Source organism: Jaculus jaculus, chromosome X (genome assembly GCF_020740685.1).
Source record: "Jaculus jaculus isolate mJacJac1 chromosome X, mJacJac1.mat.Y.cur, whole genome shotgun sequence".
NCBI lineage: Eukaryota > Metazoa > Chordata > Mammalia > Rodentia > Dipodidae > Jaculus > Jaculus jaculus.
Window position 1 is genome coordinate 132,292,634 of NC_059125.1, and position 19,619 is coordinate 132,312,252.

Genomic DNA, 19,619 nt, shown 5'->3' on the forward strand with positions numbered 1-19,619 from the left:
AAAGAAAGAAACAAACAAACAAAAAACCCACTGCAGGTAGCCAGGCGTGGTGGTGCACACCTTAAGTCCCAGTATGACAAGAGTTCAAGGCCACCTTGAGAAACCATAGTGAATTCCAGATTAGCCTGTTTTAAACCAGGTTTAAAGAACTCAGTTCTTAGAACTATATGATCTTGAATGTACTTTCCTAGTTCTCTTCAGAAGAAACCTCAGTACCAGACAATGCTTTGGATGTAGCCTATTAATGTTCCTGTCAGAGGACTTGGCTAAGGAATGAGCAATTCCTGACTTACAGAATTTATGACATAATGAGTGTGTACTCCTTTGAATTACTATGTGTGTGATAACTTGCTATTCACCAACAGAGACAACTACTACAACCACTGAAGTAGATGTTTTGAGGACTGGCTTCAGCAAGCTTGTCTAAGCAGGCTGACTAAATGATAGTGATACAAGGTAAGATTCAAGAAGCACTGCATTAAGCCATGAGACCTTTCTTGCCTCATTTTACTATGTCAGTAATGTAACATTGGGGGAAACAATGAAAGAGGACTACTTGATATAAAAAGGGAATATTGCATTGTGTAAATCACAAAGAAGACTGAAAGCATCACAGGTATTTTCTGGCATGCAGACTGAAAGACAGCATACTCCTTGTTGGAGAATGGCGCTCAACATTAGGGTTTGGAAGAGTACACATATGCAGACAGTGACAGAATGATGTATAGACTGAAATAATTTAGTTTTCAAGTACAAAATATCTAAGATGGTGGGCCTGAAACATACAATTTTTTAAAAAAATTATTTTTGTTTATTGACTAGGAAGAGAGGGGGAGAGAGAGAAAGAGAGAGAGAGAGGGAGGGAGGGAGAAAATGCCCTCACCAGGGCCTCTAGGTACTGCAAATGAACTCCAGACTCATGCAACACCATTTGCATCTGGCTTACATGGGACCTGGAGAATTGCACCTGGGTCCTTAGGCTTCACAGGCAATCACTTAAGTGCTGAGCAATCTCCCCAGCCCAAAATCTTAATAGATATATTTTTCTTAATTATTCTTATTGCAGATGGTAGCAATCCTACTTTGTGGTTTCTGATATGCTTCTAGCATAAAGTTTCCCGTCAGTGCCACTGCCATCATAATTCTCTACAGTATCTTACTGAAAATTTAAAATTACAAACTAGAAGATATCTGAAAGTCACCAAATAATACTAAAATCCCATCCCTCGCCTTCCCTTACCTCGTGTTCTTAACTTTCCTTCCATTCCCTTCTTCTTTTCTTCCCTTATTTCTCTCTTCCCACTTTCACTTCCCTTCCCCTTCTTCTTGTCTTTCTTACTTTTCCCACTTTCCCTTCCCTTTCTCTCTTCCTTTCATTTATTGATGCTGTTTATCTCCTCTATCATAAGAAACTAGAAGTCAGTCTGAAATATGACAAGAACATACCTGAAGACCACTGGATTCTCCAGTGATAGCGCATTAACAACAAATGAATATCATGCCTCCTAACAAAAAGTACTACTAAAATCTTAGAATTATTTCTAATGTGGAGTGATGAACTAGGTTGATATGATCTTTTACCCAAACCTTGGTGTTTGCCTAAGGGATGGATGAATAGCTCAGTCAGTAAAATGGAGTTCAATCTCTAGAGGCCCACATTTTAAAAGCCAGGTTTGCTGATGCACATTTAAAACTACATCACTGGAGAGACAGAGAGGCAGATACCTGTGGCAAACTGGCTAGCCCATCTATCTAGTCTACTTCATAAGCTTCAGGACAATGCAAAATCCTATCTCCAAAAGACAAAAGAATTATACTGAAGATTAGTTTTGGTCTCCACATGCATATATGCACATGAATGAAAAGACATACATACACATACAGAAAAGAAGATAGGAAGGAAGGAAGAGAAGAAGAAAATGGAAAAGAAAGAAAGGAAAAGAAGACAGAGGAAAAATGTCTTTTTTTTCTTTTAAAAATTGTGACCTTTTTTGTGTCCATGGATTTTAGGAAGCACATGAATTTCTGATTCCATTTTCTCTTTTTCCTTTTCACAATTCTTTATAGTGCTTTCATCTTCACTGGCACTACTAGCTATTTCTCCATCTGAAAAACAAACATTTTATAGCATTAGTAGTGTGATTCTCCTTACTGCCTATATAGCACAAAACAAAATTCACATGTTTTAGAGCTTCTGTTTCAAGCTGAATAACTAAGAGAATTGAAACCTTTAATATTCCTTTATAAAATAGTTTTCTAATTGTAACTGTAATGGAAATATAATGATGAGTTCAATCAGTGCAGATGCCAGTTTCTTCTATGAAATGGGGTTGTTTCCTGTTGTAAGTACAGGCCATCTGACAAAAAAAACATGAAAATATGATACACTGCTTGTTACTTGTTAATATAAATTTGGAAACTATTCTTGATCATAACAATTTGACTTCAAAAGTGAACACCTGTATCCAATGACGAGCCTCAGTACTTGCCTAAATTGGAACAGGATGGTGACCTCATTCTTGCCAGTTTGAACATATGTTACATGGAATTCCAATGGAAATTTCATTAGGAAAAAGTGAGTGAATAGGAACTGAATACAAAATGAGAAATAGTTCTAATACCTGACTTGTGAAACATCTCATTATCTTCTTCTTGGTTAATTTGTGAGATGTTGGTCAATCCTCTGTCCACAGTGTCAATGGAGAGGGAATCATGTTCAGGAACGTCTTGTCTCATCTTTCCGACTCTAGTTATTCCCAGTTCTTGAGAAGGAACATCTGTGGGGAAGAGGCTATTTGAAGAACTAGGATTTTGGTCTGTCACAGCCTCATTCATTTTAGAGCCTTGTTTCCTTTCCACATTTGTTGCATCTGTTTGATTCACTGAAGGAGTTGGGCCTCTGGGGTCATCTTCCTGAGGTATTCTGAACAGCTTCTCACAACAAGTCATCTTTGCAATTTCATATTTTGAAGGCATTCTGATACAAGGCAGAGATGTCTGCTCAGGATTTCCATGTGAGTGATCAACAGGAGGTTCACATATGCTCTGTTTATGCTTTGCAGCATGTTGCTCAGAAATGACTACACTGCCTGAATCATAAAGAATAACATCATCTGGTTGTGAAAGTGAGGTCAAGCTACCTGCATTTATCTCGTTTTTCTGTGAAAGATGGTCTTTGCAAGGTAAAGATTCTTGAGAGTTAATGTCTTCTATATTTGTTATAGTCTCTTGATAATCACAGAGGTTTTCACCCTCTGTTGAAGCTACTTCAGGCGCAGCTGTTACAGTCTTCTTAGAGGTACTGAGGTCAACATCATCACTATCAACATCTTCCCTAATAAGGGATAAAAAAGCATTTTCCCAGGCATTAAGCTTCTTACTTTGTGTACTCAAGATCCTCTCTTCAAGGGACTTATCAAGGATATTGCACTGTTCTTTGTGAGTAAGAGGTTGGTGGTCTGTAGTGACAACTGGTAACAGGGTTTCATTATGTGAAACATCTCCAGTTTGATCAGTGGATTCCAATTCCAATGACTGTACTTCTTGACTCTCTGGTGTATCTATAGTGTGGGTATGCAACTCTTTGGAAATTGAATAAGCCACATTATTGTTATCCACACCAGTTTTCAAGTTTGACAGAGTTGGGGTGGAAATCTGAAATGACTCCTCTGGAAAGTCCTCAAGGTTCTGGAGAGTATACTGCGGATGTCTAATTGATTTATCCATTGTACTGGAAGAAGAAATAGCTGCTTGTCTTAAATCGTAACCTTCGTCTTCTATATCAGAGTCTTGAGACTTTTTGTGTTTCATCAGGTTCCTTTCTCCTTTACCTTTAGACACATCTGTTCTGCTATCTCTGGAATGGTGTAGATAGCCCTTTCTGTGGTCCGTAGAGCATGTTTGGTTAACATTTGATTTTTTAATCCTGGGCTTACTAAATCCCGTGGTCCTGGGATTTTTTTGGTAATACCCACATTCATAATTTTCATTAATAAATACACCTTTGTTTCCTTCATTGCTGTTTGCATGTTCTGGCTTCTGACTGTTGGAATACTTGTCACAAACAAAGCCTATCCCATCATTAGAATTTAATCTTTGTTTCTGCAAAAACAAAATACATGGTCAGGTTTAATTTTCAATTTTGCATTTAGTATCTGTACAGTCTTGTAAATGAAGCTTTATCAAAATTCTTTAAAAATATTTCCCTGTCCCAACAACTAGCAAAAACCAGAATTAGGATTTTTTTTTCTGCTACTTGGAGAAATATAGGTGGGCCAATGGAGGAAGGGATTTTAAAACAGAAAGACATGTACACATAGAAATTAGTCTGTCTCTAACATTGACTGTGAGCAGCTGAGATTAAAGCAAGAAAACTGTCTCTTCCCGTTGCATCCAAACACAATCACCAGATGGAGAGTAGCCACCTACCACCTACCACTTGAAGGGATGGACCTGCATTTAAGTTCCTGAAACATGATTAACCCAGAATATATCTGACATGGTAGAGAAACTAGTAGCTCCATGAAGAGGAAGATGGGGAAGAGGATTACAAAGCATTAATGTGCCCAGATAGCTTTCATTTACTCAAATGTTTCTCAGACTAGTGAACTAGAACCTGCTGGTTCGCATGAATTATTCCAAATTGCCTTTAGGCCAAAGGTGTATAGTCACTGACTTCACAGATACTCAAGCAGTTATTCTTTTTCCTCTAATAATCTATACAATGGCTAGTAGTTGCAGCCCTAAAAAGGCTTATTGCTAAGCACAGACATACCTTAAGCCATTCTACATCTTCTACCTGTGCTGGTTTCATGTTCTTTTTTTGAGCTGTATAGGAATGGAGAGTAGAAAACAAAATAAAATAGTTCCCATTGTTCTGTCTCTAGACTTCTAAAATCAGTAGGTTATATTCCAAGAAAACTTTAAAGAGATTAAAACTGGCACAATGTTACTATAATTTATAACTTTAAAATATTTATATTTATTTATTTGAGAGAGAGAGAGAGAATGGGCATGTCATGGACTCCTGCCATTTCAAATAAACTCCAGATGCATGTGCCACCTTGTGCATCTGGCTTATGTGGGTCCTGGGTAATCAAACCTAGGTCCTTTGGCTTTGCAGGCAAGCAACTTAACTGCTAAGCCACCTCTCCAGCCCAATTTTTTTTTTAATTTTTCCCATGTACGGTCTCACTCTGTATTTGTAGACTGATCTGGAAATCAATTTGTAGTGTCAGGCTGGCTTCCAACTCAGAGATCTTCCTACTGAGTGCTCAGCTGGAAGGCAAGCACCACCATTCCCAGCAAATGCTGTTATATAACTTTTCATATTCATTAGAACTATTTCCTTGAGAGATAATAACATTTCTATTGGGAAAGTGAACTAGATCCAACAAAATAACTAAAAATAAACATAGGTACTGAATTAGTATTTTTTAATTTCCCACAGACATTAGCTGGATATATGCTCTTCATTCAGAAGATTACACTAGCTCCTTTTATAAGACAAAACATTCTTTCAAAATTAAGTACATCATCATCATTTCATAGTATGTTGAGTTGATAAGGTTGTAGTGTGAATGCTGCATTCTCATCCAGACTTGCCAACAGCATTGTGAATATACAGGAAAAACATAAGATAATTTGATTTAAAAGTTCATATTGATAATTTGTAATTTATTATATGTCTTTTGTTGCCTCCTTTAAATAATGAATATAGAATGGTAGATAGCTAATATGAATTTATCCACTAGAGAGAAAATTTACTCTGTGTACATAGAAAGTGTTCAATAAATAAGGAATAAAGAAGAACTTTACATGTGATACATAAAAAATACAAATTTCCTTGAATTTAGAAACAGAAAGTATTTTAAAAATATGGTGTTTAAAAATGAAGCAGTTTAATTTATTGCTTAGAAATTATTTTCATGATTGTAATAAAATTATAATTTACGTAAAGGAACCTCTATCAACCAATCACCTCATTGAGGTGAGGAAAAGCAAGGATACTGATTCACTCTCTGGAACACAACTGTTGGTTTTTAATACTGATGCATCTGCTGACCCGTGGGTGAGCAGGGGGAAGTTTCTTAATGTGTCTGCAACCATAGCATGCCCATATCATGTGTCACAATTTAATCATACCTGATGTAAGAAATTTTTTACGTCTAGGAATATATTTCTCAAGGAGAGCCTTCATACGGGAATCTTTGGCTTCATCCAAAGCACAATTTCCACTGTCATTTCTAAATAATGGATCAGCTCCATTCAAGAGAAGTAACTCCACCACCTAGAAACAGATTGTTCAAGGTAGGAAGGCAAGACAAATGGTGTATTATTACACATGTGTACTGGTGTACAACACTACCAATAGCAAATATTTATTCTATAACTCAGAATCTGTTATTATCTATAAAAATTTTTGGTGAATATAAAGTCGTCATTGTTACTAAATCATAATTTTCTTATGCAAACTCCTTTCTCTTAAACAATACTGAGAGGGTATAAAAGAAAAAAATGGAAGGAGAGAAAGAAAGAAAAATGATAGATAGGAAAAGGAATGACATAATGTCCTTAAAGTCCATATGTTCTTTCATTCTATTCATGAGACAGGAAGTGGACGAAAGGTTTCCTAGGACTGGAAGACCTGGGGTCTTTGGGGAGTGCCAGCTAATGGTTATGAGTTTTCTTTGAGGACTAATAAAAATGTTCTAATTTAGGTCCTAAAGATGGTTACCTAACTCTATGAATGTAACAAAAACAACTGAATTGTATACTTATGAGTGAATTTTATAGTGTGCAAACTATATATTAACAGACATGCTTTTAAAATAAGTGCAAGTGGGGCTGGAGAGATGGCTTAGCGGTTAAGCGCTTGCCTGTGAAGCCTAAGGACCCCGGTTTGAGGCTCGGTTCCCCAGGTCCCACGTTAGCCAGATGCACAAGGGGGCGCACGCGTCTGGAGTTCGTTTGCAGAGGCTGGAAGCCCTGGCGCGCCCATTCTCTCTCTCTCCCTCTATCTGTCTTTCTCTCTGTGTCTGTCGCTCTCAAATAAATAAATAAATAATTTTTTTAAAAAATAAGTGCAAGTGGTGATTTTTCCGTATCTTATTTTTTGCCCTAATTTTTAATTTAAAATATTTCAAGCTGCAAGGGAGGAAATAAGCTCAATCTGTAAAAGTCTTGCACCACCATCATACAAATGTGATTGGATGCCAGTCCACTCGTAAAAATAGTGAGCATGGTGACAAACACTGGTAATTTCAGTGTGAAGAGGAAGAAGCAGTAGAATCCCTGCATTTTGCTGGCTAGCCTCTCTACACTAATTGGTCTGTTCTGGGCAGTGACAGACCTTATCTTAACAAAAGGAAAGAAGAGGGCTGGAGGCATGGCTTAACAGTTAAGGTGTTTGCCTGCAAAGCCAAAGGACCCAGGTTCGATTCCCCAGGACCCACATTAGCCAGATGTGCAAGTGGCCGCATGCATCTGAAGTTCATTTGCAGTGGGTGGAGGCCCTAGGGTGCCAATTCTCTCCCTCTCTCCCTCTTTCTCTGTTAAGTAAATAAATAAATATGAAATGTTTTTAAAATGTGTAACTCTATGCAGGACGTTAAAAGCCTTTTGTGGTACTTGAGTTATCTAAAGTAAGACTTAAAGATGCTTACTCTAAGACTGAAAGATGCTTACTCTTTGGGTTGAATACACAAGACAAGTTGTAGAATGTCACATATAGTGATCTCATCATGAAACAACAAAGCCACATTCACATATGCAGTTGTCAGGGGTTCCACACAGACAGCTGTGTGAAGGCATGTGAAGTTGTTGCATGTCAATCATTCTATTGAATCAGGTACTTTCCCTTACTTTAGAACTAGCTGACCGCCTTGTATAAGAAGCCAGTGGGACAAAAACAAAATTCTTTCAAATACTAGACAATATAATATCTTGACCATTAATTCTTCATGAGATATATTCTAATAATAAAAAACTACCACATTAGCAGTTTCACTGTTAACAATAGTATTTTCACTGTTAGTGATAATCTCCTAAGTATGTTGTGTGATTAGTAATTAATGTATTAAGAAACAAATGTTTGGCATAAGAAAATGTTATTCAAGTTACAATCCAAGAAAAGATCTATAAAATAAATATCAGTATGAACAGATGACTTAATTTTCTATGTGAAAATATACATTTCAATGAAAGTTAAGATCTAGTACTAATAACCACATCTAGCATTCATGTTGTGGTCTTTAAGTAGACTTTCCAATAAAATATTATCAATTACAAAATATATGGTGTGAAACAAGCTAGTCAATGTCACAAAATAAACTGACCAAATTGAGAGTTTTGGGAATTCTATAGGACAAATAATTCCATTTCTTCAACAAATAGGATAAACAATTGTAACTTAAAACATACATAAGAGAGCTCGGTGTGGTGACATATGCCTTATAGTAGCAATTGGGAGGCAGAGATGGCAGGATCTCTGTGAGTTTGAAGACAGCTTGAGACTACATAGTGAATTCCTGGTCAGCCTGGGCTGGGTTAGAGTGAGACCATACTTCTACAAACAAGCAAACACACACACAAAAAAAAAAACAAAAAAATACTTAAGAGATATAATGAAAATATATAATGCAAGTACCTTCATGGATCCTAATTAAACAACTTAATATAAAATATTAGGAAATTCAAATGTACACTGTTATTAAATCATACTATGAATATTTAAGAGAAATGATGCTGTGGGTATGAAAATATTCTTTTTTCTTTTTTTCTTTTTTTTTTTTTTAAATTTTTATTAACATTTTCCATGATTATAAAATATATCCCATGGTAATTCCCTCCCTCCCCACCCCCACACTTTCCCGTTTGAAATTCCATTCTCAATCATATTACCTCCCCATTACAATCATTGTAATTACATATATACAATATCAACCTATTAAGTATCCTCCTCCCTTCCTTTCTCCACCCTTTATGTCTCCTTTTCAACTTACTGGCCTCTGCTACTAAGTATTTTCATTCTCACACAGAAGCCCAGTCATCTGTAGCTAGGATCCCCATATGAGGAAGAACATGTGGCGCTTGGCTTTCTGGGCCTGGGTTACCTGACTTAGTATAATACTTTCCAGGTCCATCCATTTTTCTGCAAAATTTCATAACTTCATTTGAAAATATTCTTATCTTCTACACATGCAGGAAATTTAGGAGTAAAATTTTATGATATCTGAGCTAATTCAACAATATAACACAATCCATGTTCCAGTGTAGGCATGTGGTACTGACTCCCCATCATAACAGATTATATAACAATCTTTATACAAGAGCTCATTCTAGGAACACAAAGAATTAACAGTTATAATATTTGAGGAATATTTTCAAAAACTTAAATTTTTTAAAAAATTATTTGAAAGTGACAGACACAGAGAGAAAGAGGGAGAGAGAGAGAGAGAGAAAATGAATGGGCGCGCCAGGGCCTCCAGCCACTGCAAATGAACTCCAGACGCATGTGTCCCCTTGTGCATCTGGCTAATGTGGGTCCTGGGGAATCAAGCCTTGAACCAGGGTACTTAGGCTTCACAGGCAAGAGCTTGACCGCGGAGCCATCTCTCCAGCCCGTGAGGAATATTTTTAATACCTGTGAATCCCAAGAGTACTGCCAGTAAACTTCCAATCTAACATCTCATAAGCACCAAACATGGGACACTTCATCAAAGAAAACTTTAACATATCAATAGCTTATATAAATGCTACTTCCTTTACCTAATGAAGTAAACCTCACATGTATAATAACAATTAATTGTGACACGATTTATTCTTAGTGATATCAACAGACTCTCTTTGCAATTTCTTTTCAGTTTTGTGCTTACATATTCTCAAAGATCAATATATTTTGCTCATATATTTCATTCATATTCTTTTTTCTTTTGAGGTAGAGTTTCACTCTAGCTCAGGATGACCTGGAATTCACTATGTAGTCTCAGGGTGGCCTTGAACTCATGGTGACCCTCCTACCTCTGCCTCCCGAGTGCTGGGATTAAAGGCGTGTGCCAACACGCCCTGCCTTATCCATATTCTTATTAATTTGTTTAAATTTTTCTAATGAAGCATACATACTGAAATGATACTAATTCTCAAATTCCAACTTTTTAACCTTAAAAGGCACTTACTTAGGTATTTTATTGAGATGTGATTCATGAACCACAAATTCTATCTAAGGAGTAATTCAACTTTTATTATACTAAGAGAGTTGTACAACCATCACAACAATATAATTACAAGTTCCTTCTGGGTTCAAAACTCCAAGAATCAGAAAGGGGTTTAACAGGAAGCTCCCTGTGTTTGCATTTCTTCTGGAAATAGGCAGAACAGATCTTCCTGTGCTCAGCAGATTAAAGTCTTTAGTTACCCTTCAGTTTTGAACCCAGAAGTAACCTCTAATACTTGAAATAAAGAATAAGCTTTATTTAGTGGCTAGGGGAATATATAGATAAATATATGTCAATGGCAAAGTGCTTGCATATTATGTGAAAAGCCTGGGTTAGATGCTCAACGCTAAAAAAGAAAAAGTTTCTTTAGCACATTTCTCAGACCTTTAATGTAATACCTATAGCTTCTCAGATAAAAAAAAAAGTATACTGTATTCACAATCTTAATGTTTCCATTTATTTCCACTACTAGCCCACTTGAGTAGAGTTATATTATTCTGATAGATAGCCACTGGTATAGCCATGCTAACATGTAGCTGCTAATGGTTAAACTCTTGATTGTTCTCATGTCCTGTGCCCATTCCGAAAATGGTATTAGACCTCTTATTGGGACTGGGCATCATTGTCTAACACTCTGTAACAAGGAAATAGTTTTCTAAAGCCTATAAGGCACTGGTGGAAAGAGAATTCAAGGAGTACAAGTTGAGGAGGGATGGGTACAGAGGATAGAAAAGAGAAAGAAATCGGTGGGAATTATGGTCAGAATATATTATATACATATATAAAAATTTCAATAAGTAAAAAGGGAGTATGGGTTAAAACAGTATGTGCAAAAATGTATTCTTCATAATTATGAAAAAGTAATACGGAATATGAACCCTAGCTATAATCTCAGCTACTCTGGAAGGTGAGGCAGGAAGATCCCTTGAATCCAGAAGTTTGAGGAAATCCTAGACAACATAGCAAGACAATAACTCACAGAAAATGAAACAAACCAAAATTTCACAAAAAGTTTAAAATAGCCAGGCATAGTGGCACACACTTTTAATACCAGCACTTGGGAAGCACAGGTAGGAGGTTCACTGTAAGTCTGAGGGCAGCTTGAGACTACATAGTGAACTCCAGGACAGCCTAGGCTATAGTAAGACCCTACCTCAAAAAGCCAATAAAAGTTTAAAATGACATCAATCATATTAGGAGAAACAAAGCCACTTTAAGGTATTCATTAGCACAATGAACTAAAATGAATTTCTCATGTGGTAACAGCCATATTTAATATTTATTTAATAATACAATTACTATCAAACAAAAGCATTCAAATACCTTATGATGTCCATTTATTACAGCATCATGAAGAGGAGTAATCTGGTACATTCCTTTGTGATCTACATCTGCTCCACCCTTCAGCAGTTCACTTGCTGTCTGATAATATCCTCGTGCACTAACTTCATGAAGTGCTGTCCACCCTATTATACCAGAAATACAATATTGCTTTGTGGCATCGTAATACTTGTGCTCACCCTTAAAACTCTAATTATAGATAGTTTCTTTAAAATTATTCTGATTACATGAGACAACAAAATATAACCATAAGAACACCCCGTGTTACTTAGTGAATTCAGAAAATCTGAGGGAGAACTTGGGATGTATCTCAGTTGTTAACTGTGCCCGGCTAGCCAGAGCCCTAGGTTCAATCCCCAGCATTAAACCAGTCATGATAACACATGCCTTGCAATCCCAGCACTGGGGAGGTGGAGGCAGGAGGATCAGAAGTTCAAAGTTACCATCACATGTGGAGTTTGAAGACAGCCAATGCTATAGAAAAATAAACTGAAGGAAAACCATATTCTTTTTTTTTAATTTATTTATTTGAGAGCGACAGACACAGAGAGAAAGACAGATAGAGGCAGAGAGAGAATGGGTGCACCAGGGCTTCCAGCCTCTGCAAATGAACTCCAGACGCGTGCGCCCCCTTGTGCATCTGGCTAACGTGGGACCTGGGGAACCGAGCCTCGAACTGGGGTCCTTAGGCTTCACAGGCAAGCGCTTAACCACTAAGCCATCTCTCCAGCCCGAAAATCATATTCTTAACCTTCAACTCTGCAGTACGAAAATAACACAAGAAGACAAATATTCAATAGGGTACTTTTTCAAAATTTTTTTCAGGTAGGGTCTCGCTCTAGCCCAGGATCCCTTGGAATTCACACTGTAGTCTGAAGCTGGCCTTGAACAATCCTCCTCCTCCTGCCTCCCAGGTGCTAGGATTAAAGGCATGTGACACCATGCCCTGTATTTTAAAGTATTCTTAACCACCCCATATTTAATAAAAAACAAGTCTATAGGTCAATTATCAATTAATATGGAATACAGAAGAGTGGAAATATTTTATTGTGTAAATCAAGATACATTCATTACTGTAACACAGAGAGCAAGTCCATGTGTCAGTCAGTTCAGAGACATTCTTTTTTTTCTTACTTGCAAAGCTATCTACATAGAGTAGTTCAACTAACCAGAAACAACTTTTCTTATATAAACACCATTTTTCTTTGTTTGAGATGATAGTATGTCACTTATAATTAATAGTTGCTAACAAGATGCATATAATAGAATATTATTCATCTATAATAAAAACGAAATCTTGCATTTAACAATTTAATATGGATGATCCAGGAGGCATTATGTGGAGTGAAATAAGCCAAGCACAGAAAAACAAATACTATATGATCTCATTCACGGGTGGAAATCTGAGAGGACTGATATGAAAGAACTAGAAAAACCAGACTTGGTAACACATGCCTATACTCTTAGCACTGAAAAGAAGTGGAGACAGGAGGATTGCAAGTAGCCAGCCTGGGATACACCAGAAAGAACTTGTATTGCAAAATAAATGTAGCTATGAGCAGCTGAGGTGGTTGTAGCAGAGTATTGGAAACTATTTCTTTTTATGATTTTTTTTTTCGAGGTAGGGTCTCACTCTAGCTCAGGCTGACCTGGAATTCACTATGGAGTCTCAGGGTGGCCTTGAACTCACAGCGATCCTCCTACCTCTGCCTCCCAAGTGCTGGGATTAAAGGCGCATGCCACCATGTCTGGCTGGAAACTATTTCTTTTTTTTTTTTTTAATTTTTATTTATTTATTAGAGAGCGACAGACACAGAGAGAAAGACAGATAGAGGCAGAGAGAGAATGGGCGCGCCAGGGCTTCCAGCCTCTGCAAACGAACTCCAGACGCGTGCGCCCCCTTGTGCATCTGGCTAACGTGGGACCTGGGGAACCGAGCCTCGAACCGGGGTCCTTAGGCTTCTCAGGCAAGCGATTAACCGCTAAGCCATCTCTCCAGCCCTGGAAACTATTTCTTAAAGGACACAAAACTGAAGCATTACAGGAGGACTAAGTTTAAGAGATCTACAACATGGTGAATCAAGTTAATTTACTAACTCCTTGAAATATACTACATGAGTGGAAGTAAATGTCCTTGCCACAGAAATAAAAGATAACTGACAGCCAAACCACAAGACTTGCCACCTCTTCCACATCTGTCATGGCCCAGGAGAAGTTGTAGTAGAAGCAGCACCATGAACACTGCTCTTACTGCTAACCTGACAACCAACGCCAGGTTGATGGTAGCAGACATGGTTGATCAAACGCAATCTATCAAAACAGAAACACAGAGGCTACAATGAACTCAACACTAAATCAGACTGCTGACAAACCCACTATGGCTCAAGGACCATTGCTTAAGATGGGGCAGAAAGACTATGAGCCACAGACAGAGTGCCAATACCCTGAGGAACAGTACCTCCCACTATCCCTTTGGGACTAGCTGAGGTGTTCACAACCCCACAGTAAATTCCATTACCCCACAGAGGAGGGCACCAGAGAAACAGGAACAGGAGAAATAGAATAAAAGAATATAATATGTTAATAAATAAATAAGTAAATTATAAATGGAAAAGATAAAAGAACATTGATGATAAGAAGGGAAGTAACCTTATGAAGCACTAAATAGAGTACTATTTCTCTTACCAGTTGTCTGATGGGCATTTTATGTTTCCTTAATTTTTTTAAAAAAGGACAATATTTAAGAATCCTATAGTAATTAGGTTATAAATACCACATATGAACTTAACAAAATCACATGGTAGCTGGGTGTGGTGGCACATGCCTTTAATCCCAGCACTTGGGAGGCAGAGGTAGGAGGATTGCTGTGAGTTCGAGGCCACCCTGAGACTCCATAGTGAATTCCAGGTCAACCTGGGCTAGACTGAGACCCTACCTCAAAAAAAACAACAAAAAAAAATCACATGGGCACACCTGTGAAAAAATATAGTTTCAACATGCTAATCTATAGATTTGGGAGAAGCAATGAGATACCTGTATTTTAAACAAACACTATAATTTCTGGTGAAAATGGTTTGCAGACAACCTTACAGTAACACTGCTCTTTTTAATTTTCAAGGATATAATATCCCTAAATAAAAATAGAGGTAAGATGCAAAGCAAGAAGGAAAAGTAGAGAATAAGAGAGTTCAAGAAGCCTGAGAAACGAGGGTTAGTAATCCAAGGAAGGTCACTGGAGTGTCTGTGGCAGCAAGGAAGTTGGCTTAAGACAAGCAGTGAATTACCAGCCTCTAATGACATTAACACTGGAACAATGAGGGCGAGGGAAAAGAACATTAAGAGATGACTGGGATACTGTGCATCTGGAGCTCATCTGCACTGGCCAGAGGCCTTGGTGTGCCTATTCTCTCCATCTATCTATCTGTGTCTCTCTCTTTCTCTCAAAAAATACATAAAAAGAAACTATTAAAAAAGAGATGACTGGCCAGGTGTGGTGGTGCACACCTTTAATCCCAGCATCCAAACTCTGTGACTTTAAGGCCATCCTGAGATTACATAGTGAATTCCAGGTCAGCCTGGGCTAAAGTGAGAACCTACCTCGAAAGACCAAAAATAAATAAATAAATAACAAAAAAAAGGGAGATGACTGGGACATCCATAAAGGGTGGCTGCATGTAGAGTGACTGGAATGCCAGAAACAGAGACTACTAACAGAATGAACTACAAATTTCAAATCAAGCAGGGATTACAGGGCCTTGGTGTAACCCTTTCTACAGCAAAACCCCAGGTCTTGCTAGCATGAGCACAGAGCAGCTCCTCGTTGTCTATGGACTGTGTTATGGCATCTCTGTGTGCCACAGACTTTACACTATTCCACAAACTAGAAAATCTGAAAGCAACACCAAAATTACAGACACTCCAAAGCACCCTCCGGGCTTGACCCATACTATTCAGCACAGCAAGTATCTTTAAGGAGTCTCTCTTTCCTAGAAAAACAATCTCTCCAAGGGACTTTTGCCCCTTAAAGCTAGACTCCCCCCCAAAAAAAACCAGAAGACCATGTTCTTTCAGAACCTTTACCATGCTCTACCTCATACTCTAATCTCTCCATATCCCTAGTCATTACCCCTGCACATTTTACATTTTCATGACATTCCTCCTTTTGTTCAGTGAACCATCAGTTTCTACCAGGTTTGATTTCAATTCACATTCATTCAAGAATATGTCTCATATTAATAATGATCCTGAAAAGCCAACACCACCATTACACATACCCCACCTAGCATAATCTTTTAAGGAGAAATTTAATGCTGTTCTTCCACCACCCATTTTCTTTTCTTTTCTCGGAGATAATGGTGAAGAACTACTTATGCAAGAAAATTAACAAATGGCTTTCTGATTCAGACTTACCTGAGGCTCATTTTGCTATACTTTCATGGAGGTAATTCAAATACAACTACAATTCATTCTCAAACACAACTGTGGGTGGTAACCCTAACTTACCAGAATAACTTGGCTGATTAACATCTCCACCATTTTTTATACAATGCTCAACAAGCTCAACATCATCATGCATAGCAGCCAGATACAGTAAGTTCTCTCCATAAATGTTTCTCTGGTTTATGATAGCAGGACACATTCTTTTCACCTTTCTCTTTACTAAAACGAGGGGAAGGGTAGAGAACAAAAAGCCTTGTATGAAAACCAGGAGAAACTGAACATGAGAAATATACACTGAAAATAGGGTATATAATATTATAACAGAGTATTTTATTCACTATCACCACTATGATGGTATCTAAATATAAAAGGAGAAAGATATAAGTGCTTTTGAAATAAATGTTTTCAAGTATTTGCAGCAACCTATAAAATCATGACATCATATGTGACATTTGTTGATCAAAACTTCATGCAAAGTGATCATATAAGAAGAGAAACACCTTTTCTTATAAATTCTGGTGAAAAATATATTTTGAGATAGAATTGTATGACATTTTCTATAGTCTGGATCTTGAATATCCCTCAAAAGTCTATGTGTTCAATGCTTGGTTCCTAGAGTAGTGCCAATGGGAGGTAGTGAAGCTTTTAAGATGTGAGGTCTAGAGGGATCGTGTCCTCATCCCTCAAAGAGTACAGTGGGAACCCAGCCCCTTAACCCTCCTCGCTTTTACTTCCTATCCATGATGGAAGCAACTCTGCTCCACCATGTTCTTCTGCTATGATGTGCCACCTCACCACAAGACCAAAGCAACAAAGAGTGTCATTTGTGGAATGACCAAGTTAAACATTTTCTCTTTATAAGATGATTATATGTAATTCTGCTCAAGTGATACATTATCAAACTTTATTACAATGTTGCCACACCCCAAAGTCTTGTAAAACTATGAGGAAAATATCACTGAGGCATATAAGGAAGAAACAAAAGCTAAGTGAGCAAGACAGAGTCTCACAAAAACAAAAATAGCCCACTTTATAAAAGTAACTAAGTACCACAGCATCTTTCTTTTTTTATTTTTTTGTTTATTTTTTATTTATTTTATTTATTTTTTATTTTTTTTTTGGTTCATTTTTTATTTATTTATTTGAGAGCGACAGACATAGAGAGAGACAGATAGAGGGAGAGAGAGAGAATGGGCACGCCAGGGCTTCCAGCCACTGCAAACGAACTCCAGACGCGTGTGCCCCCTTGTGCATCTGGCTAACGTGGGACCTGGGGAACCGAGCCTCGAACCGGGGTCCTTAGGCTTCATAGGCAAGTGCTTAACCGCTAAGCCATCTCTCCAGCCCTATTTTTTATTTATTTCAGAACAACAGACAGAGAGAAAGAGACAGATAGATATAGAGAGAGAATAGGCATGCCAGGGCCTCCAGCCACTGCTGACAAACTCCAGACGCGTGTGCCCCCTTGTGTATCTGGCTAACGTGGGTCCTGGAGAGTTGAACCTCGAACCAGCGTCCTTAGGCTTCATAGGCAAGCGCTTAACCGCTAAGCCATCTCTCCAGCCCCACAGCATCTTTCTTAAACTAATTTATCTTTCATGTTACTCCCTGTCACTTCACTGTAAAATTAATCTAACTGCTGGGAGCTAGAGAGATGGCTTAGCAGTTAAGCGCTTGCCTGTGAAGCCTAAGGACCCTACTTCGAGGCTCAATTCTCCAGTATCCACATAAGCCAGATGCACAGGGTGGCACATGTTTCTGAAGTTCATGTGCAGTGGCTGGAGGCCCTGGCATGCCCATTCTCTATATATCTATCTGCCTCTTTCTCTCTGTTTGTCTTTCTCAAATAAATAAATAAAAATTAAAAAATTAAAAAAAATAATTTAACTGCTGCTAATGGCTGAACATTCCTCCCTATAACTCAAAATACAAAGTATTCTTCTATCAGGTAATAAGTATGTTTGCCAAGAAACAACAGTAGCTGGGCATGGTGGCACATGCCTTTAATCCCAGCATTTGGGAGGCAGAGGTAGGAGGATTGCCGTGAGTTCAAGGCCACCCTGAGACAACATAATGAATTCCAGGTCAGCCTGGACTAGAGTGAGACCCTACCTCAAAAAATCAAAAAAAAAAAAAAAAACCAAAAAAAAAGAAAGAAAGAAACAACAGTGCTTGCTTCCAAATATGTCCATGCAATTATAACTAGGCAATTTATTAAAATAACAAATTACAAGCAAGACATAAACAATTTTGTAATGAATCCTAAGTTGCAGAAGATACTCATTTTATGGCATTTGTCCTCCAGAGTAAACAACTAGAAAACCAGATAAAATACAGTAGGAGACCCATTTACAAACATTCAAAAGATGGTAGTTCTGTGATCAGAGTTAACAAAACAAGAGAAGGCAACTACATGCCTGTGGTCAGTAGTTAACTTTGGACCTGGAATACTCCCTGTATCGAGGAATGTGCTCATAGCAACTAAGGAGTTTGGGATAATCAATCAGGACACAGGTAACTGTATGGTGAAGATAAGGGGGCTAAAAATGTATAGGGGGTACAGAAAGATGGCAGAAAGAAAAGGGCAAGGTCCTGCTGCACGTGGAGCTCAGCCTTTGGCTGTGAATACACTGAGGTCATGTTGACACATATTAATATAAAGCCATTTCCAGGGCTGGAGAGATGGCTTACCAGTTAATTGCTTGCCTCTGAACACCCAGAACCCTGGTTTGAGGCTCGAATCCCCAGGACCCACGTTAGCCAGATGCACAAGGGAATGTACATGTCTGGAGTTCATTTGCAGTGGCTGAAGGCCCTGGTGTACCCATTCCCTCTCTCTGTCTGTCTCTTTTTCTGTCTGTCACTCTCAAATAAATAAATAAAAATAAAGAAAAAAATAAATAAAAAAAAAACTTCCTGCTGTAAGGCTTGGTGTTCTATCTCTCCAAAGAGTAGCCTGGAACAGTTCAGATCTATGATTACAAGTGTAGGGAAACAAAAGTGGTGAACCCCATGGTCACCATGGATTCTTGCCTGGATCCACTTTACAGAGCACTGTTGTGCGGATTAAGGGTTGAGTAAGGTGATCTTCCTGATCTTTGAAGACAGAAATTAGAGTTTGGCAAAGCTGTGGTGGCTAGAATTTCAAGGCAGAGTACCAGAGATAAGAGAATGGAAACAAGGCCCCAAAAATTTATTTGAAGGGCTCTCTGAGACATTATCTGAACAATAATCTGTTCTTTTTTTTAATTAATTAATTTATTTATTTATTTGAGAGCGACAGACACAGAGAGAAAGACAGATAGAGGGAGAGAGAGAGAATGGGCGCGCCAGGACTTCCAGCCTCTGCAAACGAACTCCAGACGCATGTGCCCCCTTGTGAATCTGGCTAATGTGGGACCTGGGGAACTGAGCCTCAAACCGGGGTCCTTAGGCTTCACAGGCAAGCGCTTAACCGCGAAGCCATCTCTCCAGCCCAAACTGTTCTTGTGTAAGGACAGCCTTCACTATCTTGGGCAAGGACAACTACTTAGGAACTATAAAACCATCAATGCTCACCAAGGTCGAGAGTCTTCAAATTCTTGCCAGCTTGAGTAGAGACCTTACAGAATATCCATAGCATCT

General features: G+C 38.2%; 1 protein-coding gene across 1 annotated transcript in view; it reads right to left on the reverse strand.

Annotated features, from left to right (window-relative positions):
* LOC101605591 (ankyrin repeat domain-containing protein 31-like) overlaps positions 1-19,619 on the reverse strand; it is a 163,070-nt gene that overhangs the window by 86,073 nt on the left and 57,378 nt on the right. Inside the window, exons 10-12 of the mRNA XM_045139950.1 lie at positions 16,059-16,195; positions 11,538-11,680; positions 6,145-6,289 (exon numbers count right to left, since the gene is read on the reverse strand). Coding sequence (XP_044995885.1) covers positions 6,145-6,289; positions 11,538-11,680; positions 16,059-16,195 — 425 coding nt within the window. The remainder of the gene's footprint in view (positions 1-6,144; positions 6,290-11,537; positions 11,681-16,058; positions 16,196-19,619) is intronic.